Below are 27,617 nucleotides of genomic sequence, written 5' to 3'. Positions count from 1 at the left end.
AATGAGATGTGGCAAAACCTATACAGTGCATCAACAACCGGAACAAACTTTTGTAAACACCAGCCAAGGATCCCCAGAAAACCATGGTTTCACAAAATACCAAACAGAAACTTTGTCGCCACAATAAATCGAATACGTGCAAACCATGCACTAACACCCTATTATAAGCACAAAATAAAAATTACAGACGATCCACTGTGTAGTTGTGGTAAAATGGGTACATTGGTACATGTTTTACTTGAATGTCCAATAAATATTGTAAACATTAACAATCTATATAAAAACTTAATTCACTACAAGATAAACCTTCCAATAGACCTAAATTGTATTATTTTTTCAGGAAATAATAATATACTTTATGTACTTCATCAACACATCATAAACTGTAAACTAAAATTGTAAAATTACTAACCAATTTTGTAAGTAATTCTGCAAAACAAACTAAATGTAAAGCATTAAAGAAAAAAAAAGGTGAATACAAAAAAAAAAATAAAAAAAATAATAAAAAAATAAACCAATTAAAAAAAAACAAAAAAAAAACAAAAAAAAACAAAAAAAAACAAAAAAAAAACAAAAAAAAAATAAAAAAAAAATAAAAGCATACACACAAAGAGGGCTAAAACCTCCGCGGCGTTGAACCGGGTTAATGCTCTAGCGCGGAAGAAAAAAAAAAAAAAATTAAACACCTTACACTTTACTAATGCTACATATTACTAACAAAACAAATGAATACATCATGCTCAAGTTTGATACTATGAAACAATTTACACAAACTATTTATACAATCTAACATAGTCTGGCTAATTGGTTCTCACCAAAGCCATAAATTCCATAGAAAAAAAAAATGTTATTTTTGGATTACCAAACTTATATTATATTGACAAAAATGCATACATATACTCACCTATAGGCAATATCACCAGGTAGGGTGTTCAAATCACCTGCTAATACTGTTAAATCAACACCTTGGGAAGTGAGCTTAATAAACTGAGCAACATCATATGCCTGTAAAATTCTATGAGCTTCATATTCATCATTATTGCGATTATATTCAGCATGTAACTGAAATACAATAAAATTAATAACAATAATTAAGTTGAATTGGTATAATTGGTAAAATTAATGTTATAACATAAAAACATAAAATTCTTAAAAGTATATGTTTTCGTATAATATAATATCACAGGCATATATTTCGTATATAATATCAATTTTGCAGGCAATATTTTCGACTGGTATGAAAGTTTGTTGCCTGGCAATTTTCGCGAATTAAATTTTGACTTAAATCACGAGACGTTAGTCGAGTGATTTTGTCAAAATTTCATAAGCGAAAATTACCAAAAGGCAACGAACTTGAATGAAACCTGGAGAAAATTTTGCCAGTAAATAATTTTCTCTCGAATGATATTCGACAAGACTATTTCACGAGACAATTAATGCACCATATCAACGAAATATAATCTTTATTTATTTGTTATTACCAGACACTTTCGTGACGGATCTGTCATAATTTTGTCGCTGAGAAATCACGTCGCTAAGGAGTTTTGTCAGTAGGAAACGATGAGTTGCTATGAAGTTTTATCAGTTAAAAACAGTCTAGTGAAATAGTCAACAGAACAAAATCTAAAATAATAAAATGCATCTTGGGTAAGCTAATTTTTAAATTACATATTAATACAAGGTGATTCATTAATATTTGGAAATATTTTAACTGTCGATTTTTGGGCTGAAAACATTACGATTCAACCCAAATCACTTAAATAAATTGTGGCTCCTTACTGAGTTACAGGGAGTTTTATTTAAAAATTGAAAAACTATTTGTACGTAGTACTTTTAAACCGTTTGGCATATCCTTGTCATACTTGGCAGCAAGCGCAGGTACTGTACACCGTACCAAATTATGTTAAACAAATGTTTCTGGCTACTTCCAGAGGCATACGATGGGGGAAAGTCATTGGTTGACCCTTCCCAAATTCTACGCCACCTTCATTCGTAACGATACACCCTTCATTCGTAACAATAAAGTCATTAGTTCTCAGGATATCTGAAGTTAAAAATAAAACGGCACAGTTATTTTGATTAACACGTTGACGGACAGTGCGTCAAATGTATAAGCAAGTGTTGCATGATACTATATGTATTTTGCAAAGCAGAATAGAAAAAAATGCAACGTCTATAGACGTTGTGTCACATTACATCAATGGAAATTAGAGTCTTTGGACGTTCTGTCCGTCAACGTGTTAATGTATTATGTCCCTTTGCTTTTAACTTCAAATATTTTCAAAACTAATGATTTTATTGTTACGAATGAAGAGATTATTAGTAAAAATTCTGATAATTGACAGCAATTAATATCAAAACAAATATTTATGCATTTTTGTTCTATATAAAATAAAAAATAGCAGAATCCATTAAATAATATAATAAAAATGTACTTTTCAAAGCTATATATTTGAGCATACAAATACGTTATAAGAACATGGCAATACTGCCAAACTCAAAGGTTTCGTTCTGTGGACATCATTTATAGCCATCTTCATGGACCCTCAATCTAAATGTTATCCATACTTTTAAACAATAGTCTCTCAAACACACCATTAAGATAATAGTATTAAGAGCAAACAGTAGCGATCAACAGGTAGCAACAAACGCGGTCCAAGATTGCGAAAGTTCTGCGAACTTTCAAACGTGAGGCAACAGTGCGTAGGTAATTCGACACTGACAGTAACGTTTGTACTATCAAAAACAATAATTTTTATACACATAGGCGCGAAATGTTGCCAAGTCAGTGACGTTCGATTTCTTGTTATAAAAAAATCGATTTTTAGTAGCTCCAATGTGACACAAAATCTAGGCACGGGATTAAAAAGTTTATTTGAAGAAAGTGTATTTTTTTATCTTTCTTAATGGCGGTACAGGCTCCTTTTTTCAATATTTTATTTAGTTATAGAGTAATTTCCACATACTAACATATTTCTGAAATTGGGCTCTGTACCGCCATTCTTTATTATATTACGAATATGTGTGTCAAATATCTCGACAAAATATTCAAAATTAGAGCCGCAATCTTGGAACGCGTTTGTTGCTACCTGTTGATCGCTACTGTTTGCTCTTAACACATTGATGGACAGTGAGTCAAACGTATAAGCTGGTGTTGTGACACTATATAGCAGTGGTGGGCAAACTTTTTTAATGAGGGGGCCACAAAATTTAAGAAATTCTAGAGGAGTCCCAGAATTATCGAAAAAATGCATTTTACGTTAAAGCAGGCCACATAATATCCATGTTGATAGATCCCTAATGCGATTTGATTCTCCTTACATTGACCCTGAGAAAAAAAGATACCGCCCTGGCCGAGGAATCGCATACTCTGAAACCCTCGCAAAATACAGAAACTGAAACGGATGAGTTTGACCAGGCCTGCGACGTACCTACAGTGCGACAGGTCGAGGTACCTGCTGAAGAAGTCGAGGTTTTTGAAGAACCTCTTATGATGGAGTTTTCGAGAGCCTGCGACGAAATACAGATGACACTCAGCGAGGCTCGAAGGTCGCCAGATAGTGACCAGAGAATTATCCTTGGATAGTCACAATAATAGACACCACAACCCATCTAAGTGACCTAATAAGTTATTGGTAGATATTAAAAATGGCTGCGATATGGACAAAGAGACTAAAAATTTTGCAAGTCAACGCCGGAAGAGCAAAGATAACACACGACTTAATTCACGCGAAAGCCTTGGACATAGAAGCAGATCTCTTGATTGTCCCAGAATCTAATAAGAGAATAGCTACGAATAAAGGCTGGACATATGATAATAACATCGACGTAGCGATAAAAATACTAAATACTCTGGGCTAATTAGCAAAATTCATGGAAAAGTTATTTACCAGCAATTTTATTCCTGGAATCGAATTATAAGCTAATATATATTAATAATATAGGTATGCAAAGTCCGCAGATAGTGTGCTCCTTTTTTTATAAACAAAATGGCGCCGACAAATCGTATTTTTTCCAATTATTGCTCTATAACTCCAAAGATTTTAACATTACAACAAAAACACCCAAATAAAAATTCACCGCAATTAAATTCTGCATAGAGATATATTTTTCACGATTTGCTCCGACGAAAATTTTCTTCGGAAAATGCGGGTTTTCCCAACAAAAACTCTAATTTTCAAATAAAGTTTTAGGTAAGTAATTATTAATCAATAATTAAATAACTTAGTGACATCAAAGCTTTCTTGGTATAGATTGTAATTCCAGAAGCCGGTGAAAATTAAACGAATATTTTAGCAACAATTCGATTGTTAATTAACAATTTACGATCGCCATAATAACCAAAATAATCATGATACCTTGATCAAACTTATAAAGATTATAAAGATGAGATGCTTATTTAATATTTTATCGACAAAATATAAATTTTTCGTTTTTTTGCATAATTATTAAATTTTGAAAAAAAAAATAGTTATAATACGCTGGTTTAATTAGTAAAGTACAAAGAAAGGTTATTTACCAGCAATTTCATTGCTGGAATCCAATATTATGATCCTATATATTAATAATATAGGTATGCAAAGTCCGCAGATAGTGTGCTACTTTTTTTATTTTATTACTATATACATTTAACAAAATGGCGCCCCCAAATCGTGTATTTTTCAATTATTGGTCTATAACTCCAAAGATTTTAACTTTACACCAAAAACACTCAAATAAAAATTCACCCCAATTTAATTCTACATATAGGCATGTTTTTCCCGATTTGCTCCGACCAAAATTTTCCTCGAAAAATGTGGGTTTTCCCAGCAAAATCTCGAATTTTCAAATAAATTTTTTGGGCAAGTAATTATTTATCAATAATTAAATAACTTGGTGAAATAAAAGCTTTCTTGGTATAGATTATAACTGCAGAAGCCGGTGAAAATTAAACGAATATTTTAGCAACAAGTCAATTGTTAATTAACAATTTACAGTCACAATAAAAACCAAAATAATCATGAGACATTGATCAAACTTAGAAAGATTATAAAGATGTGATGTCTATTTAATATTTTGTCGACGAAATATAATTTTTTTATTTTTTTGCATAATCTTTAAATGTTTAAAAAAATAGTTATAAACAAATTAACATTTCTCAGAAATTGTTTATTATATTCTAATTTTAAAAAATACTTAAAATGCGCATTTCAAAGGTCTTGAAAATGAATGTTTCAAAATTTTTTTCCAACCATTTGCAAAAAAGTTATGAAACAGCACAGTAAATATACGATTGCTCCGTTGTTTATAATTTGTTTTAATTGTTTCAAAGCTTAAAAGTGAGTCTGTGGTACAATCTAATTACTCACAAAGAATATCAAATATTAGTTCAATGGTTCTATTTTAATCAAAGATTAAAAATACTTTTTTTGTAATTTTTAGCGCGAAAGTAGGCTTGATACAGAGCCGGATATGTTCACTCGAAGCGACTGACACGCTTTAAACTCGCGCGAGTTGTGTATGTGGACGAGTATAATACATAATACATAGCTACGGTACTGTATTAGTCTACTTTCGAGCGTGTAAATTACAAAAAAAAAATATTTATAATCTTTAATTAAAATATAACCATTAAACTAATAATCGATATTTTTTGTAAGTAATTACCTTGTACTTTAAACTCACTTTTACGCTTTGAAAGAATTAAAAAAATTATAAACAACGCAGTCATCGTATGTTTACTTTGCTGTTTCATAACTTTTTTGCAAATGGTTGTAAAAAAGTTTTAAAACATTTATTTTCAAGATATTTGAAATACGCATTTTAACTATTTTTTAAAATTAGAATATAATAAAAACTTTCTGATAAACGTTAATTTGTTTATAACTATTTTTTTTTAAACATTTAAAGATTATGCAAAAAAATAAAAAATTTATATTTTGTCGACAAAATGTTAAATATGCATCTCATCTTTATAAGATTTCAAAGTTTGATCAATGTATCATAATTATTTTGGTTATTATTGCGACCGTAAATTATTAATTAACCTGAATTGTTGCTAAAATATTCGTTCAATTTTCACCAGCTTCTGGAATTATAATCCAAACCAAGAAGGCTTTTAAGTCACCAAATTATTTAATTATTGGTAGATAATTACTTACCTAAAACTTTATTTGAAAATTAAAGATTTTGTTGGAAAAACCCGGATTTTCCGAGGAAAATTTTCGTCGGAGCAGATCGGAAAGATGCAGAATTTAATTGCGGTGAATTTTTATTTGAGTGTTTTTGTTGTAAAGTTAAAATCTTCGAAGTTATAGAGCAATAATTGAAAAAAAACACGATTTGGGGGGGAGGGCATTTTGTTTATAAAAAAGTAGCACACTATCTGCGGACTTTGCATACCTATATTATTAATATATATAATCATAAGCTTCGATTCCACCAATAAAATTGCTGGTAAATAACTTTTCCCAAAAATGGCCTATTCTCCGATAATCAGCCCAGACTATTCGCGGTGTGCAAGTACTTGGAAGGGAAACGAGAAACGACCGTGCGCGAGTCGCGTAGAAATATTGCAACTATCTTAAATAATTCATATTGTCAATTGAAATTGTCAAATTGACGTATATTTCATACCTTCTGTCATTGAAGCAGAAAAATTATATATTGCTCCACAATATTGATATGATATGCAATTATTATATAAAGGTAAATTTAATTAATTGTATTTTGCTTGCAGTACTGCATTTTAATAACTAATTTTATTTACTACATACAATTGTTTACGTTTGCATAACATAACCTGCATCTTATTTTTTTCTTATTATTTTTTTGGACTATGGCCTTAACAATTATCCAGCAACCAGGACTAATATAATTGGCCAATATAATTAAAAGTGCGAATAAAAGTACAGAGCGTAGAATTAGAGGTCGCTTTGCCGAACTTGCACGGTCCCAATAATGTGTAAATCATAAAATAGTAAGAAAAGAGGGGTATGTAACAATAAAAATCGACAAAATAACCATAATAGCATGCTATATTTCCCCAAATATTACTAGAGAGCGTTACAGACAACACGCGGAGAATATAATCGACACGACACAGAGGGAGAAACATTTTTTAGTAGCCGGAGACATAAATGCAAAGTCCATTCTATGGGGATCCCCCCGAAATGAGGAGAGGGGTGAACTTTGGAATGACTGGATCTCAGCGGCGGACCTCATAGTGTTAAACAATGAAAAACCAACCTTTGTGAGAGGTACATCGAAAAGCCACATATATGTCACCATAGCTAGCGGTGGTCAGGGATTGGGATGTACTGGACGAGAACCTCTTCACCTTTCACCGGTACTTGGTACATCACCTACGAAATTGGCACCAAGGTTACAAAATACGACAGGAAGAGAACAGTATTCGGCAAAGAAAAATTTAAAAGAGAAATAAATAACCTACAAGAAGAAACTACCAACTTTAACGAGCTCCGAGAAAATATAAATGCACACAAAAGAAGTACTATAAATAGGCACACTACATATACAGTACCCTACTGGTGGAATGACCAAATCCAAAATAAGCGACAGGAATGCTTAAGACGCAGGCGAATAGCACAAAGGCACAGGAACCAAGAAGAACATAAGGAGGCATATAATAGAGCCAAAAAAGAATGAAGTAGTGAAATTAAAAGGGCTAAACGCACATGTTGGCAGGATTTGTGTGCCGCACTGGAAGAAGACATATGGGGCGAAGCATATAAGATTGCCATGAAAAGTTTAAGGTTCGAGACCCCATATAACCTTTGTGCAAAACGAAAGAATGGAAATAACGAACATTCTATTTCCAAGGAAGCCCGACAACACATTCCTACGGATAGACAACAATATTAGACCTGCAGAGTTCACTACTGGAAGAGATCATAGAAGCAGCAGAAAGTATAAAGACAGGAAAAGTACCAGGTCCAGATAAAGTAACGCCAGAAGCAATAAAACTGGTAGTAAAAGAGAAACCCGAAGTGATGCGAAGAGTATTCAATAAATTGTTGAACACGCAAGAATTCCCAGATAAACTTAAGTTGGCGAAACTCGTATTATTACCAAAACCAGTAAAGAACCCGGACAAAGCCAACTCATATAGACCTCTATGCTTACTGGATTGCATAGGAAAATTATATGAAGGTCTTATAAAGAAACGTCTTGAAGACGAACTTGAAGTTCTGGGAAACATTTCAGATAGACAGTATGATTTCAGAAAAGCCAGATCGGCTATAGATGCGGTGAAGAAGATCTCTTGACACTGTAAAAAGATCAGAAAAAAGATGGGCCATTCTTGTGACGTTCGACGTGAAGAACGCCTTTAACTCTACAAATTGGCATCGCATACTCACGAAGCTCAACGCGGCAGGAGTGTCAGACTACATTATAAATATTATAAATAAATACCTGACAAACATAAACTTACGTGCATAGAAATCGGCCCACTTAAAAATTTGGTCATTTTTGATGTCTCATATTTTCTAAACCTGTTGGCCGATTTAAGTGATTTTTTGAACATGTACCTGATTCTTTAGCAATACCACTGTAATAATATTGTTGCTAAACAGGTAAATTTTCATTGTATACACGGTGTACTAATCAAACTGCGTTTTTTCTCAAAGTTCGCATCACCCTGTGAAATATTCTAGCATTTATAAAATACTAAAATTAAAACCCAACTATAGCCTCACGTTTTCTTAACATTCTGTTTTTTGATTCATTCGTTCACGTTGGATAATAAAAAAGTTAGGTACTTTAACAACTAGACATGTTCTTCATCAATACACGGTGTTTCTAAATAAGTGCGACAAACTTTAAGGGGTAATTATGCATGAAAAAATAATGACAGTTGGCTTTATAAACGTATGTCCGCAAATGTTTCGTTTCCGAGATACATTTGGTGCCAATTCCGGTTGAATTTTTTCTTAAAAACTGATGATTTATTTATTGCTTTAAAACCAGTTGAGATATGCAAATGATATTTGGTAGGTTTTAAGAGATAGTTATTGCGGATTATTTGACATAAAATTAAGAATTTAATATTCACCATGGGCGTACATGCGGGTAATATGATCGGTCATATTACCCGTATGCGCGCCAATGGTGAATATTAAATTCTTAGTTTTATGTCAACAAATCCGCAATAACTATCTCTTAAAACCTACCAAATTTCATTTGCATATCTCAATTGGTTTTAAAGCAATAAATAAATCGTCAATTTGTAAGAAAAAATTCAACATCCCGTATCTCGGAAACGAAACATTTGCGGACAAACGTCTATCAAGCCAACTGTCATTATTTTTTCATGCAGAATTACCCCTTAAAGTTTGTCGCACTCATTTAGAAACACCGTGTATTGATGAAGAACATGTCTAGATGTTAAAGTACCTAACTTTTTTATTATCCAACATAAACGAATGAATCAAAAAAAAAATGTTAAGAAAATCTGAGGCTATAGTTGAGTTTTAATTTCAGTATTTTATATATGCTAGAATATTCCACAGGGTGATGCGAACTTTGAGAAAAACCACAGTTTGATTGGTGCACCCGGTATACAATGAAAATTTAACTGTTTAGCAACAATAATATTACAGTGGTATTGTTAAATAATCAGGCTATACCATGTTCAAGAAATCACTTAAATCGACCAACAGGTTTAGGAAATACGATTCATCAAAAATGACCAAATTTTTAAGTGGGCCGATTTCTATGCACCTAAGTTTATGTTTGTCAGGTATCTATTTATAATATTTATGATGTAGTCTGACACTCCTGCCACTTTGAGCTTCGTGAGTATGTGATGCCAATTTGTAGAGTTAAAGGTGTTAAAGTTTATATTTAAATGTAGCATATAAGACAGACATGAAACTCTCATCAGGAGTACCGCAAGGGTCAGTTTTGGGTCCTACTCTATGAAATGTACTGTACAACGGGGTATTAGAAATAGACTATGGGCAAGACACCTACGCCATAGCATATGCAGACGACCTTGCAATCCTAATAGAGTCTAACATAAATGGGGATATTGAAGAAAAGGTGACAAGTTTTTACAGAAAAGTCAACAGGTGGATGATAGAGAATGACCTACAGTCGGAAAAATGAAAGAATACCCATGAACGAACATATAAAACACGCTGTATTTTCCTGTCACCGTATCACACAAAAAATTGGCCAGCGCCAGTACATGTAATAATTATTGTTACATGTACTTGCACTGGACAATTTTCTTTGTGACACGGTGACAGGAAAATACAGCGTGTTTTATATGTTCGTTCATGGGTATTCTTTCATTTTTCCGACTGTAGAGTTGGCAAGTACCAAAACAGATATATGGTTCATTCCACCAACATTATCGCGACAATGAATATTTCAGTGTGCAACATAAGAAGTACGAAAGTAAATGACTCTAATTCCAATAAACAGCCATGTAATTTGCAATTAATTTTTGTTCTTCATATTTTGCACAATATAATATTCGTTGTCGAAATAATCCAACACAGTCGTATATTCGTGGAATAGGGTATGGTAATACTAATGGGACCAAGACAGAGACCAACTTTGAGTTTTGATTTAAATGGTAGCATTATAGAACCCAGTAACTGTGCTAAATTTTCGGTCTAAAAGTGTCCACCGAATTACAAAGATGAGAATCTATAAAACTTTAATTCGACCAATAACATGCTATGGCAGTGAAGCCTGGGTCATGAAAGAAACATCCAAAAACAAACTCGACACATTCGAAACAAAAGTACTGAGGAGAATACTAGGACCTGTGAGGGAAAACGGAATCTTCAGAAGTCGATACAACAACGAACTTTATCAACTTTATAAGGAAGCACCCCTGTCACACTTCATTAGAATACAAAGATTGCAATGGGCTGGACATGTAATAAGAATGGGAGAGGATAGGCTACCAAAAAGAGCACTGAATGCTAGAATGCAGGGAAAGAGACCGGTTGGAAAGCCAAGAAAGCGCTGGGAAGACACAGTGAACAGCGACGCACAAGCCCTTTTAGGAGTCCGTGTATGGAGAAGAGCAGCCACAGACAAGCAAGGGTGGAGGCAAAAAATAAAGGAGGCCAAGGCTCAATTTGGGCTGTAGTGCCATAGAAGAAGAAGAAGAACTGTGCTAAATATCTGGGCATACACCTTGATTCAGGTTTGAGATACACGAAACACCTTATAAATACAGCTCAGAAGGCTGAACAGAGAATCGCTGCTATGACAAAGATTATGCCAAATATAGGTGGACCGAGTAACTATAAAAGAAAATTGTATCTCCAGGTAGTACAATCCACCCTCCTAATGGGGCACCTGTATGGCTTGAAGCGTTAAGATTAAAAAAATATGAGGAAATATTAACGAGAACTCAAAGAAAACCCCTCCTGAAGGTAGTAACTGCATACCGGACTACATCGACGATAGCCCTACAGGTGATTGCAGGTACGCTCCCCATTCACCTCCTAGCAAAACGTAAGATCATATACGGAAATGATAACGGCCACCTAATAGGGGTGAAAGCCAAGGTAAGGGAACAAATGCTAAACGAATGGCAACAAGAATGGGAGGAACAGATAGAAAAAGCACAATGGACAAAAACACTAATTCCAGATGTGAAAGAGTGGTACCAATGTAGGTTTAAAAGAACAAATTAATTTTTAACTCAATTCCTGACCGGGCATGGCTCATTCAGGTCTTACACATATCGCATAAGGAAAACTGAAGATAACTTATGTATAGAATGCAGAGTGTGTGACGACGCAGAGCATTGTGTACTCCATTGCAACGTTTTCCACAATAAAAAACAAAACATGAGAACAAAACTAGGTGAGCAACACCAGAGACTATAATGAATGTAGCCATGTGAAGCAAAGAAAATTTCAACGTGATAGTAGACATAATAACAGAAATAATAAAAAAAGGAAACACATGAGAGAGTGACATAAGACATCATTAAGGATATTTTATCCCTTATTTTACATATACATCTTTTATCTATACATTTTTATCTTTACACTGATTTATGAATACTTATTTTCATCTTATTTTATTTTATTTAGTTGTGTACATTTATGCTTCCTTTTATTTTAACCTTTTTTTCATATACTTTTCTTCTGTACACAGCACTCAATATTTTATTTCTGGAACAAATAAAGGAATAACTACTCCTCACAGTTGGCTCCACTGACAAGAAGTAGAGATAGGGTCAGCAGCGAGGCATCTGAAGTAACGTTTGCTAAAAATACGTACCGGGTGTCCACGGCTGAAATGAGGGAGTTTTAGTGGGTAGACAGTTGCATTTTCACGATTGATTCGCTCGGATTCATGGGTGTCTGAAGCAGAAAAGCAGACTGAATCCACACACTAGGGTAGAGGACAGAACACCAGTTTCTTGGGGTGCTGTGGTCTACTCTGACGGTCTTATGAAGATTTTCTCCTCCCAGAAAAAAAATGTTGATGGACCCTCAGCAAGCCGGATTAAATACTTTCGAGGGCCTCGGCTGGCCTGTGGGCCGTACTTTGCCCATCACTGCTATATAGTATGTGTTTTGCAAAGTAGAATACGTAAATTGCTGAATTTCTTTTAGTGCTTATAGTTTATGGAAACAATTAGTTTTATCATTTTTTGTAAACATGTGGATGAAGATCATCAACATCGTGTCACATTTCATATGCATCTGTAGATGTAATGTGACATTTTTTGACACTGATTTTTTGTCACAACTAGATATTTTAATAATGTCATGTATATATATTGTGTCACATTCCATCAATGGAATTAGATGTCGATAGACGTCCTGTCTGTCAATGTGTTAAGGTATAAATAAAGTATCTTCAACTTACATGAGCAGAATAAATATTTACACTAAAACCACTAACTGATAGTTTACACAGTCCAATTCCCTTTCCACCAAACCAGTCACCATGTTGTAACTTGTGAATATAACCATTTAATGAATACTGATGAAAGAAGGTATCTTCAATTACATGTTTGGAATATATACAAACTCCAGAACCAGTGACACCACTAAAAATTTTAAAACAGTAACAATATAGTCACAAATCGACAGCCTGATCAAACAAGGTTGTAACTCATTATTAGCAATTTTACTGGAGAGACAAAAAACAAAAATTTGAATTTTTAAAAATTTTTAGCGAAATGATTACTTTTTTACACTAATGCGATATGATATTTATAACATAATAAAGGGATTACTAAGATGTCTGTGTTGTAATTTTATTAACTATTGAAAATCTGGAGTTTGATCGAGATACAACCTTGAGATTAAACATTATTCTTCATAGAAAAAGGTTGTAACTCGCCTAACAACCATTTTACACTTTTTGTGTTAATTATTTTTTCGCTTTTACTATTAAAAGGTTGTAAGTTTTGAGTTATTGGCAATATAGATAGGAGAAAATTACTTTTTATGGTATATTTAAACAAAATATCAACTCACAGTTTTCACAATTTTAAATGGAAATTCTATGACTAAATAATATCATAAAAAGAATATAATAAAAATATTCTATATCTAGAAATTCTATTTTCTAGAAAACATAGTTTAAAATATCTCAAATTTTTCGCATTTTTATTGCATATCTGTAAATATTTAATTTTAGTCAATTTTACTTTATTGGTTTAATAAGTTTAAATAAGTTAAAATTTAGAATTTGCTTCTGATTTATTTCAGTTATGGATTAAGTCTTGCCTGATGCTTTGGCACATCATATCATGGTTATCCATTGGTTTGGAGCATATATGACTTACATAGAGATATTTTTATTGCTGGGGTTTTCAGTCTAATAAATAAAACACTTTTCTTACTTAAACGTTTCGGCTACTTGCCATTTTCAATAAGCACTTTAATGATTAAAACATTACACTTTTAACAATATATTTTCATATACACATTATATTTTAACATTCACAAAAATGTATGCTTCATTCTCAATATGTTAACTGTTAACGGAGAATTCTTCGTTAACATCTCGAGAATGAAGCATACATTTCTGTGAATGTTAAAATATAACGCATAGGTGAAAATATATTGTTAAAAGTGTAATGTTTTAATCACTAAAGTGCTTATTGAAAATGGCAAGTAGCTGAAACGTTTAAGCAAGAAAAGAGTTTTATTTATTAGACCGAAAAACTCAAGAATAAAAATATCTCTATTTAAAAATTCACGGTCAGAAAATAACAAACTAAGTATATATGACTTAATGTTTTTTTTTTGTGTTTTTTCTACAAGGGCATGCAATTAATCACCCTCGTTTTGAGAATGTGCTATTTTAAAAAATACATGTGTAATATTAATATTAAACTTTTTCACTACATAGAACTAGTAGCAAGTAGCAAAAACTATTTTACATTTATTTTGTCCACCTCAACTATCAAAAAGGAAAAAAGTCAGTAAATCTTTTTTTTTTCATTTCGATAAATTGATTTAACTATTGAGAATTAAACTATGCCGTTTATATTGATGTGTGCGCAATTTTTTGCTGAATTCGCCTGTGTTGAAATTTGAAAATAGATCTAACTTGAGTTACAACATTGTGTTTGTCGAAATAGTCATGCAAAAATTATTAGTAACACAAACATGTATCTAAAATAGCATTCAGAAGCAAGAGTCCTTTGTGTTACCTGTAAAAATAATGAGAATATGGGAGAACTCCAGCCACCTCATCCTTTATTGAATAATAGTCCTGATCACTCCATATTTCTTGAAGGCATACAACATCATAATGACTATTTGATATATGTTCTGCAATCGCTTTTAATCGCCGTTTTCTGTTTTTAGACAGAGTGGGTATAGGAATTGCCCTAAAATATTTTTACTTAAGTAAATGCTAGTTACTTACTGACAATACTTATAAACAATTTTGAACAATATTAAAATTACATACCAGCAATTTAATGTAAAAACTTTGAATTCTAGACTCATGTTTAAAAAGTCTAGAGCTGACACTGACACTGAAAATTTTGAATGATATACAGAAAATAAATAAAATGTTGAATAATATGAACTGTGAAGACTGAAATCTATTTGTCATGTGAAGTGAAAGTGAAAGTGAAATGCATTCCTAAACAAAGACAGTTTGAGTTCCTCCATGAAGTTAGCAATTAAATGTTTACGACGACACATAGGCGTCTCTATCAGATATTGCAATTACCAATAATTAATAATTACATACAATGCATTGGAAATACACAGGTGAATTTGCATTTAAACAAAAAGTAAAACCTTTGAACTGGTAAAATTGACAAATTTATGTAATTAATTTCATAAATTTTACGTAATTATTATTCATAGTTTTTAAATACAATTTAGGCTTATTTTTCATTTTTGTACAGCAAAGAAAAGTTTGTATTGTTGTAGTTTAATGCATTTCCAATTTATGTAATTTCCTAATTTGGATTATTTCTTATTTTTTATTAAAACAATTGGAAAAAAAATGCCAACACAATGTTAATCACTGAAATTGCTGATTTAAGTCCCCGTACTCCGTACTAAAAAAAAATGTTTGCCTATGTGGGTTAGGTTGACATCATGACATCGTTAGCAATCGTGAGAATGATACGATAGATGTCGAACTAAATGAGTAAAGCAAAATTAAACAGAAGAATACAGGAAATTGACGTTGAGGTTGACGTTTGTTTAAATGTTTTGAAAAGTAAAACAAACAAATCTTTTCAAATTCAAACAAACGGTTTATAAGTATATAACTTTAATATTATACAACAACAATAGTAATATGCTTGTGTGTATTAGTATTTTTCTAATTTGTTATCTGAGTCTAACAGCAAATACCAGTTATAATTCCCAAATAGAAGAACGGGGAAGAGCACAGTACCAAGTAATGTATTAAATATTTTGTAGGTGTTGTTTGATCTAAACTTAAATATTGGAAATATTATAACTATTATATTTTGTAGATAAATAAACATCGACTTTAAAACCATGATATAAAATAACTTCATTGATATGAAATAAATATGAATATGAAATAAATAAGAATAAAATAAACTTTACTACAGTTTTCCCAAACAAATTCATAATAAATAATGTAGGTACTTAATCATGTCAGTCTTGAATTGGAGGTTGTAAATTAAATTAAATTGCCATCTCCGCTACGGAGGTTGGCAATCATCATAGCTATATTAATTTTTGAGGCAGTTGCTCTAAATAGTTGTTTTGAGCTGTATCCAAACCATTCTCTCAGGTTCTTCAGCCATGAAATTCAACTTCTTCCAATGCTTCTTCTGCCATCTATCATTCCTCGCATTATGAGTCGCAGGATGCCATACTTCTCGCCCCGCATCACATGTTCGATATACTGTAGTTTTCTTTCTTTAATTGAATCGCTTATTGTTGAAAGGGGGTAAGCACCATTTTGAACTTTTCGAGTTATAGTAAAAATTCCTTCTCTCTTTCTATATGCATGTCATTTGGTGTTAAATGCAGTTTCGCAGTATAAAATATATCCATGCAGTGCATCAGTGCTTGCTTCCTTTTAACACCAAAGGACACCCACGGATAAAGAAAGAGAAAAGGCTTTTCTACTGTAACTCGAAAAGTAGAAAATGAAGCTTACCCCCTTTCAACAATAATCGATTCAATTGTAAGTTCAACTTCCTTCTCTTTGCCTATTCTTTTCAGTACTTCATTGTTCGTAACTCGATCTACCCAGGAAACCCTCATAATTCTTCTATAGGTCCACATTTCAAAGGCGTTAAGTTGTTTCATTGTCTCTACATTTAACGTCCATGATTCCACTCCATAGTATAATACACTGCATACTTGTTAGGCATACTTTAAGAGCTAATGTTAAATTTTTGCTACATATTATGAACTTTTTCATTTTCATAAAATTAGAATGTGCTTTTTCAATTCTGACTTTGATTTCTGCAGTGTATTTATTTATTTTATTTATTTATTAACGGGATAAACCCAATACATACAAAATACAATAAAGCAGAGCTTTCGTCGTAATAATGAAAATATAAAATTTAGATACATGTAAAATTACAACTAAGTATAAAACACAAACATAAAAAATAAAAAGAATGTAAAATATTTTTAAATGATGAAAACAACTGAATCAATTATAACAGTTAAATATATTTAATTTTTTTTTAAATTCAAAATTCAAGACGCCTGAGTTCTTGTTTAATAGAGGAAACTGAAGAACCAAACAGATCTATTAGATGACTAAACTTGTTTCCATACAGGGTCAATCTACTAATTGGTGCATATTGACCATAATTTGTAGCATGCCGTTGTTCCTTGAATATTTGTGGATTTCGTGTCAATCTAGCAGGTATATTAAAGTATACAAGACTTAACAATTCTTTGGAGTTAATAACACCAGAGATAATTTTGCAAAGATAACAAATGTCCAACATGACTCTTCTGCGTTCAAGAGTTTGTAAATTTAATCTCATTAATATATTAATATATTGTCATAAGTATAATTTTCCAACTGTTAAACCCATCTTAAAAGCTGCAAAACGTAAAAATTTGTTTTGAACCTTTTCAATATTTAGGATTTGATATGCATAACTAGGTGACCAGAGAACCATATTCAATAATTGATCTCACGATACTGCAATATAAGATTTTTGTTGTGTGAATTGATAAATCTTTTGATGAATGTAATACAAAACCCAACATCTTAAATGCCTTCGAAACAGTATGGTCAATGTGAGAGTAAAATGTTAATTTACAATCAAATATTATACCTAAATCCCCAATTTCGTTCACATGTGTGACAGGAGTATTATTAATAAAATATTGATGGTGAATAGGCGAATGGGATCTAGCAAAAGTTATTAAAAAGCATTTATTAATATTAAGTTAAATATCATTTCTACCACACCACTCATAAAAATCATTTACTTGTGACTGAAGCTGAAAAATGTTATCCTCATTATTGACAGTCTTATACAGGGTGTCCAGAAACTCTACCGACAAACGAAGACAGAAGATTCTTCAGATAATTCTAAGACAATTTAATCCTATTCACTTAGTCCAAAAATGCTTCCTAAGGGAGCTAGAGCTCTTTGAAGATGGCGTCTTCTAATGAGTTTTTCTTAAATACCTATAGAACGCTTCTATTTAGAAAAACAAAAATTGGTACGTGTATTTATCTTCCAGAGGTAAATCTATTCCATCCATTGCGAATTTTTAGTACCGATCATAGGTTATTTCATCGCATAACTTTTTTATCTTTAATTTTTAAGCATTCTTCACACTGTATTATTAAATTGTGAGGTATTCTAGTGCTAAAAGGTACTCTTGTTTTAAGCCGGTAGGACACACCATTTCCTAGAAAAATCGATTTCAAAATTTTTCGTTCTTTGAATTTCAGAAAAAATTTTCAAAAAAAACCTATTTCGAAAGACGAAAACTGGTACATTTATTTCTATTCCAGAGATGAATCGATTTCATTAATTGCGAATTTCTAGTACCGGTCATAGGCGTCCGTTTTGGGTAGGTCAACAGTTATTTTATAGCGTAACTGTTTTGTCCTTAATTTTTAAGCATTCTTGACACTAGATTATTAAATTATGAGGTATTCGAGTACTAAAAGTTACTCTTGCTTTAAGTTAGTAAAATACATCGTTTTTTTTTGAAAATTTTTTTCAATTTTTTCAAATTCCAAAAACGAAAAACTTTCAAATCGATTTTTCTAGAAAACGGTGTGTCCTATCGACTTAAAGCAAGAGTACCTTTTAGTACTAGAATACCTCACAATTTAATAATCCAGTGTCAAAAATGCTTAAAAGTTAAAGACAAAAAAGTTATGCGATAAAATAACCGTTGCCCTACCCAAAATGTACGCCTATGACCGGTACTAAAATTCACAATGAATGGAATCGATTCATTTCTGGAAAATAAATAAGCATACCAATTTTCGTTTTTCTAAATAGAAGCGTTCTGGAGGTATTTAATAAAAACTAATTAGATGACGCCATCTTCAAAGAGCTCTAGCTCCCTTAGGAAGCATTTTCGGACTAGGTGAATTGGGTTAAATTATCTTAAAATTATCTAAAAAATCTCCTGTCTTCGTTTGTCGGTAGAGTTTCTGGACACCCTGTATATTTTAACATCATCAGCAAACATAAAAATTTAACTTCCTTAAAAATAGAGTGAACATCATTCAAGAACAAATTAAATAGAAGCGGGCCACAGTGGGAACCTTGCGGTACTCCAGATGTAGCTGTAAAAGCATTAGAAAGAAAACATCCTATTTTTACACTTACACTTCGATTAGTCAGGTAACTTTGCATCCAATCAAAGATACTTCCAGAAATGCCATGCTGTAAGTTTCGCAAGTAAGATATTATGATTGACCTTATCGAAAACTCAGTATAGATGGAATCTACTTGTAACTTGTTTTCCAAAGCAATAACAATGTCATTCTGATAAAGAAGTAAATTAGTTACTGTAGATTTACCCTGTACAAAACCATGTTGTTCATTCACCAGAATACTACTGAGTTCACAAGTAAGCTGCTTAGTACCGTAAAATGGGGTGTAGTTGACCGCTGGGGTGAATTTGACTGAAAAGTGTGAAAATGATTCCAACATGCTTATTTTTTTTGGTTATTAATATTAGTAAATTTTATGCTAATTCTGTTTATTGTAAATGTATGTTGAACATATTAGTCTAAGAGCTAGTGAACCCTTCGACTAACGGTCGTCCTGTAAGGCTAGAAATTTTTCTAGTGATAATTCATAGCACACCAAGGCTAAAAACCATGACCTGGCAGGCCTCAGTGGTGCACGTGTATCTACCAGGTGAATCGAAAAGTGCAAATTTAGGGGGTAAAATAAACTTTCTCCTGTAAGGTTTAAATTTAAGTATGTGTTTGAGTAAGTCATTTAAAAGAAATGTGTACAATGACAGGCGATTCTGAAGAGCATAAGACCTTGCCAGGCGAGGGGAAAGATTAGGGGTTTTTCCTAAATTTATTTTTTTTGCATCGAACAAATTTTTTTAAGTTTTTTGAATCATTCCAAATAGAAAAGGTCTTTACGGATTTTTCTCTTAAGTTAATAGTTTTTGTTATATAAGCGATTGAAAATTTTGAAAATTGCAAAATCGACCATTTTTAACCCTAAATCGGACATTTATCTAAAAATTTCAAAGTTGCCAAGGTAGGTATATATTCTTTAAACATTGATTGATGAAATCCCAAAGAGTTTTTTGCAATACAATATCGAAAACCCCTTTGTTTTTTAATTGCTAATCAAGTGGACGCGACACTGTAGTATAAGTGAGGACGTTTGAGTTGGCATAAATTCATTATCTCGAGAATGGGCAAATTTCAAGAGCAATCCTCAGACAGGTCGATTTTTATTTTTAAATTAGGACTTTTTGGCATATATATAATACTAGTGACGTCATCCATCTGAGCGTGATGACGTAATCGATGATTTTTTAAATGAGAGTAGGGGTTGTGTGATAGCTCATTTGAAAGGTTATTTAATTCTCTATTCACTAATATAAACATTAACATAATTATTTATACAGGGTGTACAAAGAATTTTTTTTTTATTAAATTAACTTTGATTAAATTTGACAAATAGAAGAAAAAATTTTTTTTGTACACCCTGTATAAATAATTATGTTATTGTTTATATTACTGAATAGAGAATTAAATAACCTTTCAAATGAGCTATCACACAACCCCTACTCTTATTTAAAAAAAGCATCGATTACGTCATCACGCTCAGATGGATGACGTCACTAGTATTATATATATACCAAAAAGTCCTAATTCAAAAATAAAAATCGACCTGTCTGAGGATTTCTCTTGAAATTTGCCCATTCTCGAGATAATGAATTTATGCAAACTCAAACGTCCTCACTTATACTACAGTGTAGCGCCCGCTTGATTAGCAATTAAAAAAACAAAGGGGTTTTCGATATTTTATTGCAAAAAACTCTTCGGGATTTCATCAACCAATGTTTAAGGAATATCTACGTACCTTGCTAATATTTAAATTTTTAGATAAATGTCCGATTTAGGGTTAAAAATGGCCGATTTCGCAATTTTCAAAATTTTCAATCGCTTATATAACAAAAACTATTAACTTAAGAGAAAAATCACTAAGGACCTTTTCTGTTTGGAATGATTCAAAAAACCTAAAAAAAATTTGTTCGATGCAAAAAGAATAATTTTAGGAGAAACCCCTAATCTTTCCCCTCGCCTGGCAAGGTCTTATGCTCTTCAGAATCGCCTGTCATTGTACACATTTCTTCTAAATGACTTACTCAAACACATACTTAAATTTAAACCTTACAGGAGAAAGTTTATTTTACCCCCTAAATTTGCACTTTTCGATTCACCTGGTAGATACACGTGCACCGCTGAGACCTGCCAGGTCATGGTTTTTAGCCTTGGTGTGCTATGAATTATCACTAGACAAATTTCTAGCCTTACAGGACGACCGTTAGTCGGAGGGTTCACTAGCTCTTAGACTATATTTTATGTTAAATTTAAGAGTTTTTTTTCTTGTATATACCAAAAACGCGGCCACGAAATTATTAACTTAATTTGTAAGAGAAAATGAATATTCTTAAACATTGTTATAAAAATCATTATCTTTTTTTTTGTTACAAACGCCATCTGTTTATTTCAAACCATAAACACTAAGCATTTTTGTTGAACAGAATTTTTACATTAAGAGTGATCGCCCAGTGGCTATAACTCTATTGGTTGAGTATTTTTCTAACTTGATCTACATTGGTATGACTTATATCTATTTACACTACTTAATCTAAACTTATTCTAAACTTTTACTTGTTGTCTATTGTCTAAAGCAGGGGTTCCCAACCTTTTAACAACTGCGTACCACCTGAAATATTTTGAAGATTTTGGCGTACCACTAAACACCAGGGGCATGGAATTTAAGGAAGCTCCCCCCCAATTCCTAATTTTTTTAGTAAAATATTTACACTAGTCTATCTCTATATTTATTTTTATATACAATAGTTCAGAAAAACCAGTCTCACATAAGTAACTAGTGACAAATAGCATTAAAAACAGCGTAGCTTGCCAGAAGAGCATTGGATACTCGGATTTGCACCCGATCCAGAAGTCAATTAAGGATTAACCTTTAAAATTGTCCTTCATAGAATTGTCTGCTCTTAGATCGATGAATATTTCCTGTAATTCCAACTCATTTGGTGAGGTTCCTGCAAAAGAATTTCTGATTCTATCAAGTTTGAAATAATCTTCAGAGAAACATTTATTACAACTTTCTTGAAAATATTCCAAAAGAAGAATTATATCAGCAACCAAATCTGGTATTGCAGATATTTTGTTTTCTTCAAAAAACGATGACAGCCTAGGAAATGCAGAAACATTATTTCCCTGTATTTAAGAACATAAAAGAACCCAGTTTTTCTTGAAAGTTTATTTTCTCATTGGCTGTGAAGGGTATTGTGTTTGCTCCCTAAAGACCCATGTTCAACGTGTTGAGTCTGTCAAAATTATCAGCTAGATACGCCAATCTTGACAATCATTCTTCATTACAGAACAAGTTTTTCATGTCATAATTTTTTTTAGTTCAAAACATTAAAACTTCTGACGTCAGTTGGAAGAGACGGGTGAAAATTTTCCCTCGAGATAACCATCTCACTTCTACATGCAACAGAAGAGTTTTGAACTTGCCACACATATCTCCACACGTCAAGGAGAATATCCTTGAATTAAGAGCCCTAGCCTTTATGAGGTTAATAACTTTCATAGTATGTGATGAAACGGAGATCATATTTTCCGGCATACCTTTAGCAGCTAATTATTCTCGCTGTATGACGCAATGTGTACTTCGGCATTCAGGAGCAACTTTCTTTATTTTTGCTGCTAGCCCTGTCAATTTTTCTGACATAGCTTTTGCTCCATCTGTACATACACCGATACACTTTGACCAAGGAACGCCTATTTTGATCATGTATACTCATTTATTGTATTAAAAATGAATTCCGCTGTAGCGTTTGATTCAAGTGATTTGCAGAACAAAATCTCTTCTATAACTTCTTCATGAAAATCAAATCGTACAAATACGAGTAGTTGCGTAGCAGCGTAATCGCTTGTTTCACCCACGTGACGCGTACCACCTGAAACCTTCCCGCGTACCACCAGTGGTACGCGTACCACCGGTTGGGAACCCCTGGTCTAAAGGGCAAATCCAGTGGACTACGAATATTTAGTCTGTTATTTTGTACACTGTTATCAAGGAGACCGATTACAAGATTGTTGGAGTGCACTTCAAGACGCTTTAGATATTTATCACTACACTGCGCGATCACTTGTTTCACTGTAGGGATTTTTAAATCACTGTAAATGACCTGGTTTGAAATAAACCAAGGGGCAGTTGCTATAGTTCTTAAAGTCTTTGACTGGAATCGTTCTAGGATTACTGTTGGAATTTGACTGGAATCGTTACTGTTGGTAATATTTCAACGAATCATTAACTGTAGATAAAAATACCGGTTATTAATTTTGAATTAATTTTTAAGTTTCGTTACAATCTTCAAATTTGCTAACTTATGCACTTTTCGCTTAAATTTGGGGCGAAGTTGACCGCCGGGGTGAAGATGTCCATCAGGTCAAAACTTGCAGGACCTACATTGAATCGACGCTGCTTTATTGTTTCGTAGTTTGAAACGCGGACGGGAGCTGACGCGTAAAATATTTTTAAAGATAATTACCTACTTATCGACAATAAATTTGTAAAATGCCGAGTGTGTATAAGCATAAAGCGGGCTCCACACTCTCGGCGAAGTTACTTCGCCAAAGTTGACCGAAGTCCGAAGTACCTCTCTACACACTAGTTCTACTTCGCGAGGAACACATTCAAGCGGTGCGATACTGACAAAGATCCCTTTGACTCGGACGCGCCAGACCGACAGAGAACGGAAGTAGAACGAAGCGAGGCAAAGTTGCACAAGGTGGCCGTCTACACTCTCGTACTTGTTGAACCTCGATCGACTTTGGCGAGAGTGTGGAGCTCACATAAGGATAAGAAGACCATCAACTTGCAGACATTCAAAGTAATATTGCTAAGGAAACAGAATACTTTTATATTAATAATATACAAGCAAATTCATGGATAATAGAAGTCAGACTGACAAGTAATAGAATATCAAACTAAGAAGAATATTAAACATTTTGAAGGACACATTTCAGCGATTAAAGATGATGAAGCTAATGTTAATTTCCTAAAACTCTCAAAATTGGGAAAATTTATATGGCCTGATATTCTTGACGAAGACAATGTTCCTCTAAGTAACATAATAAAAGTATTAAATGCGCCAAAAATTTGCCGAAGAGGCGAGCTGTGTTTTGTTTTGGACTTGGCTGCATATATATAATTTTAAATAAGTAACTTTATGTAATAAAAAGTTGATTAAAATGTTTATTATAATTTAAAATTATTTTAATGTGTTTATCTTCATCCTAGTTAACTAAAAATAATTTTTATTAAGTAAAATCATAGGCAGTCAACTTCACCCCGTTAGGGGTGAAGTTGACCAAAGAAGCAATTTATTTTTTCTAAGTTTGGTTTTTTAAAATACCCGTTGTTGTTTCTACTAAAATTAAAGTTAGGACCTATACACATATTATGCAAAAATATATAATACATTTTATTTTGTTATCTAGAAAATATCTTTAGTTGAAGTTGAAAAACGGTCAAATACACCCCATTTTACGGTAACTAAATAATCTAATAATTTTGGAATTGCCGATAAAGTACAAACTGCTCTGTAGTTTTTAACATTTTACTTTGAACCAGATTTAAATATAGGTTTTACGTAACTATGTTTCCAGCAATCAGGGAAAACTCCTTCTTGCAAAGATTTATTGAAGAGTATATACAATGGCTTAGATATAGTACAAACACATTGTTGTAATAGATAATTAGGAATGCCATCAGGGCCAAAATTTAGTTTAGGAGACAAATTGTGAATACTCTCAAAAATAGTATTAATGTCAAAAGAGCATGAACTAATGTTACTAGCATTTTCAAATTGATAATGTGGGGGGGGGGGGGAGAGGGGGTAGGTAGTATTGTGGTCAGTGAACACTGTAGAAAAAAATTTGGCGAATAAATTCACAGCTTATTCCTCCCCAGAACTACTTTGATCATTTCCTAAATATAAATGGCATGGTACATCATAATTTTTCCTGCAACTGTTTATATATTTCCAAAAAGTGCGTGAGTCACTATTAATTCTAAATTCAGAATCTCTAACATATAAATTATAACAATCTTTACTTAGTCTACTACATTCAGATCTTAAGTTATGAAAAATAATAAAATCATCATAATTGTTGAACATCTTATGCCTTTTATGATATTTTTTCTTTTCTATTATTAATCGTTTTAACTCAGGGCTAAACCAAACTGGAAATGTACTTGTCTTACATACTTTTTGAGGAACATAAGAATTTATTGCATGATTGATAATATCGTAAAATTTAGACACAGCGTCCTCAATATTCAAAGCCTTTAGTGACTTCCAATTTATTTCCGACAAGAAAAAGTTCATACCAATGTAATCACCGTTTTTAAAATCATAATATGACTCTGCGCACTTTAAAGAATCACTGTTATTTATTATATTAACATCGAACATTACACTATTGTGGTTAAGGGAGTTAGGAAAAATTAAATCAGCAGCATTTACAACACTCAACTCGTTACAATTATAAAAGATTAAGTCTAAAATTACATTTCTACTATTGGACACAAAATTATTTTGAAAAAGGTTGTAGAAACTATAGCAATTAACCATATGTAAAGCTGGTGAATTTGGTGGATAGTTTGCTAAACTAACTCCTAAATTATCGTTTGTCCACGTAACATTCGGAAGATTAAAGTCCCCAGAGATAAAAACCTTAGAGTAGAGTAGAGTTATTGTTCATTAATATAAAATCAAGGATATTACAATGATCTTCATATATTTCATGACCAGATCGTGGCGGTATGTACACAGAGCCAAAAATAACTTTTTCTATTCCAATATTAACTAGTACAAAAATTTGTTCCACTTTAATATGCGGTATAGATAGAGCAAAACTGTTAAACTTTTTCTTAACGGCTATAAGGACACCACCACCGGTTCCCTTATCTTTAAAATAATCAAAATTATCACGATGTGCTCGAAAGATATTATAATTAGAATCCAAGTCCAATTCTGAATCAGAATAGCTATTTGTCAACCATGTTTCAACAAGTATAATAACATCATAACTCGAACACAATACACTTAGACTAAAATCTGTCAACTTCGTACGCATGCCTCCCACATTATGAAAATAAACAGATAGCTTTGAATGATTTAAATTAGATTTATCCCTACAGATTAGTTTTTTTCTTTAATAGGTAATATTTTAGGAATTCCATGCACATACTTGATAGTCAGATTTGTTTCACCAGTACTTTTTTTTATTTCCAGTTCCTTCCTAAGTTCATTTAAATAATGTATATTTAAATATAATTAAATAATAGAGAACTATGTAATCTCAACAATTTGTGTTGAGTGGGCTATAGTTCCTTTACTCCGCTAACTTTTATTATTCCTTCTACTACTATGTTGAATAGGAAATCACCTTGTCACACTTCTGTTTATGAAGCAATTGTGTTTGTGCTATTTTCTTCTGTTGTTTTTAGTACAATAACGGTTTTTGCACCAAATTTTAAAGAACCACTTGAATTGACATGAAATTTGGCATAGGTACCTGCACATAGGTAACATGTCAAAGAAGAAAAGTGATATTGTGCCGATGTGCGCTTTTGTCCTGGGGTGAATGTCACCCCTTCTCGGGGGTGAAATAATTTACGTTCAAAATAAGTCCGGAAATGGATAAACTGACTAATTCCAAGCAACTTTTGTTTTATAGCATTTTTTCTCTAAGTTAATACTTTTAGAGTTATTCGCGAGTAAATATGTTAATTTTTCATCAAAAAAAAGAAAAAAGTTTTTAGGCGGTTTTTTGCAAATAACTCAAAAAGGAAGTATTTTATCAAAAACATATTCTTATCAAAATATAGCCTCTAAAAAAATGAAAAAATGGTTTCTGTATGAACTCTCTAGAACTAGCAGAAGCAAACTTGTAGCTAATAAAATATAGGTAGGTTCGTATCCGTCAAATTTCAAAGCGAATATTTCAACGTGAAATAATCAAAAATTATGCACTTTTTGGGAAAAACTCGTTACAACTTTTTTAGTGTTTAAAAAATATTAATTTTTATTTCTTAAAAAGTTTTTAGCACCAAAAGTAAGCAATTTACGTTCAAAATATAGTTAGTCCTCTTTTTTTTGGTCAAAAATACTCAGGAAAATGACCCCTAATTAGCATCTTAAATTAAATTAATTGTTACCACTTCACAAGCTACTCTACTTATGTATCATTAATATGATCTGTAAGTTTCATATGTTCAAAGGGCTTATTTTTTAAAAAATTTGGTTTTAAAATAAATTTTTTTAACTTTTAATTTTGAAAAAAATGCTTTTTTTTTCAAAATAACTTAATACCAAAAATCACAAAAAGTAAAAAACAGGTTTTGCTTTTCTGAATATTTTGGA

General features: G+C 32.2%; 2 protein-coding genes across 3 annotated transcripts in view; one reads left to right on the top strand and one right to left on the bottom strand.

The window, feature by feature from the left end:
* The window catches only part of LOC114334839 (putative neutral sphingomyelinase), an 88,350-nt gene extending 73,259 nt beyond the window's left edge, over positions 1-15,091 (bottom strand). Inside the window, exons 1-4 of the mRNA XM_050647031.1 lie at positions 14,917-15,091; positions 14,654-14,833; positions 12,853-13,036; positions 905-1,062 (exon numbers count right to left, since the gene is read on the bottom strand). Coding sequence (XP_050502988.1) covers positions 905-1,062; positions 12,853-13,036; positions 14,654-14,833; positions 14,917-14,954 — 560 coding nt within the window. The 5' untranslated portion in view covers positions 14,955-15,091. The remainder of the gene's footprint in view (positions 1-904; positions 1,063-12,852; positions 13,037-14,653; positions 14,834-14,916) is intronic.
* Positions 15,092-15,647: 556 nt separating this feature from the next.
* The window catches only part of LOC126882222 (uncharacterized), a 39,055-nt gene continuing 27,085 nt past the window's right edge, over positions 15,648-27,617 (top strand). For both annotated transcript variants that reach the window (XM_050647030.1, XM_050647029.1), the window contains exon 1: positions 15,648-15,867. In XM_050647030.1, coding sequence (XP_050502987.1) covers positions 15,766-15,867 — 102 coding nt within the window. In that variant the 5' untranslated portion in view covers positions 15,648-15,765. The remainder of the gene's footprint in view (positions 15,868-27,617) is intronic.

This window comes from Diabrotica virgifera, chromosome 3, assembly GCF_917563875.1.
Source record: "Diabrotica virgifera virgifera chromosome 3, PGI_DIABVI_V3a".
NCBI lineage: Eukaryota > Metazoa > Arthropoda > Insecta > Coleoptera > Chrysomelidae > Diabrotica > Diabrotica virgifera.
This window is presented reverse-complemented; position numbering and strand designations above follow the sequence as displayed.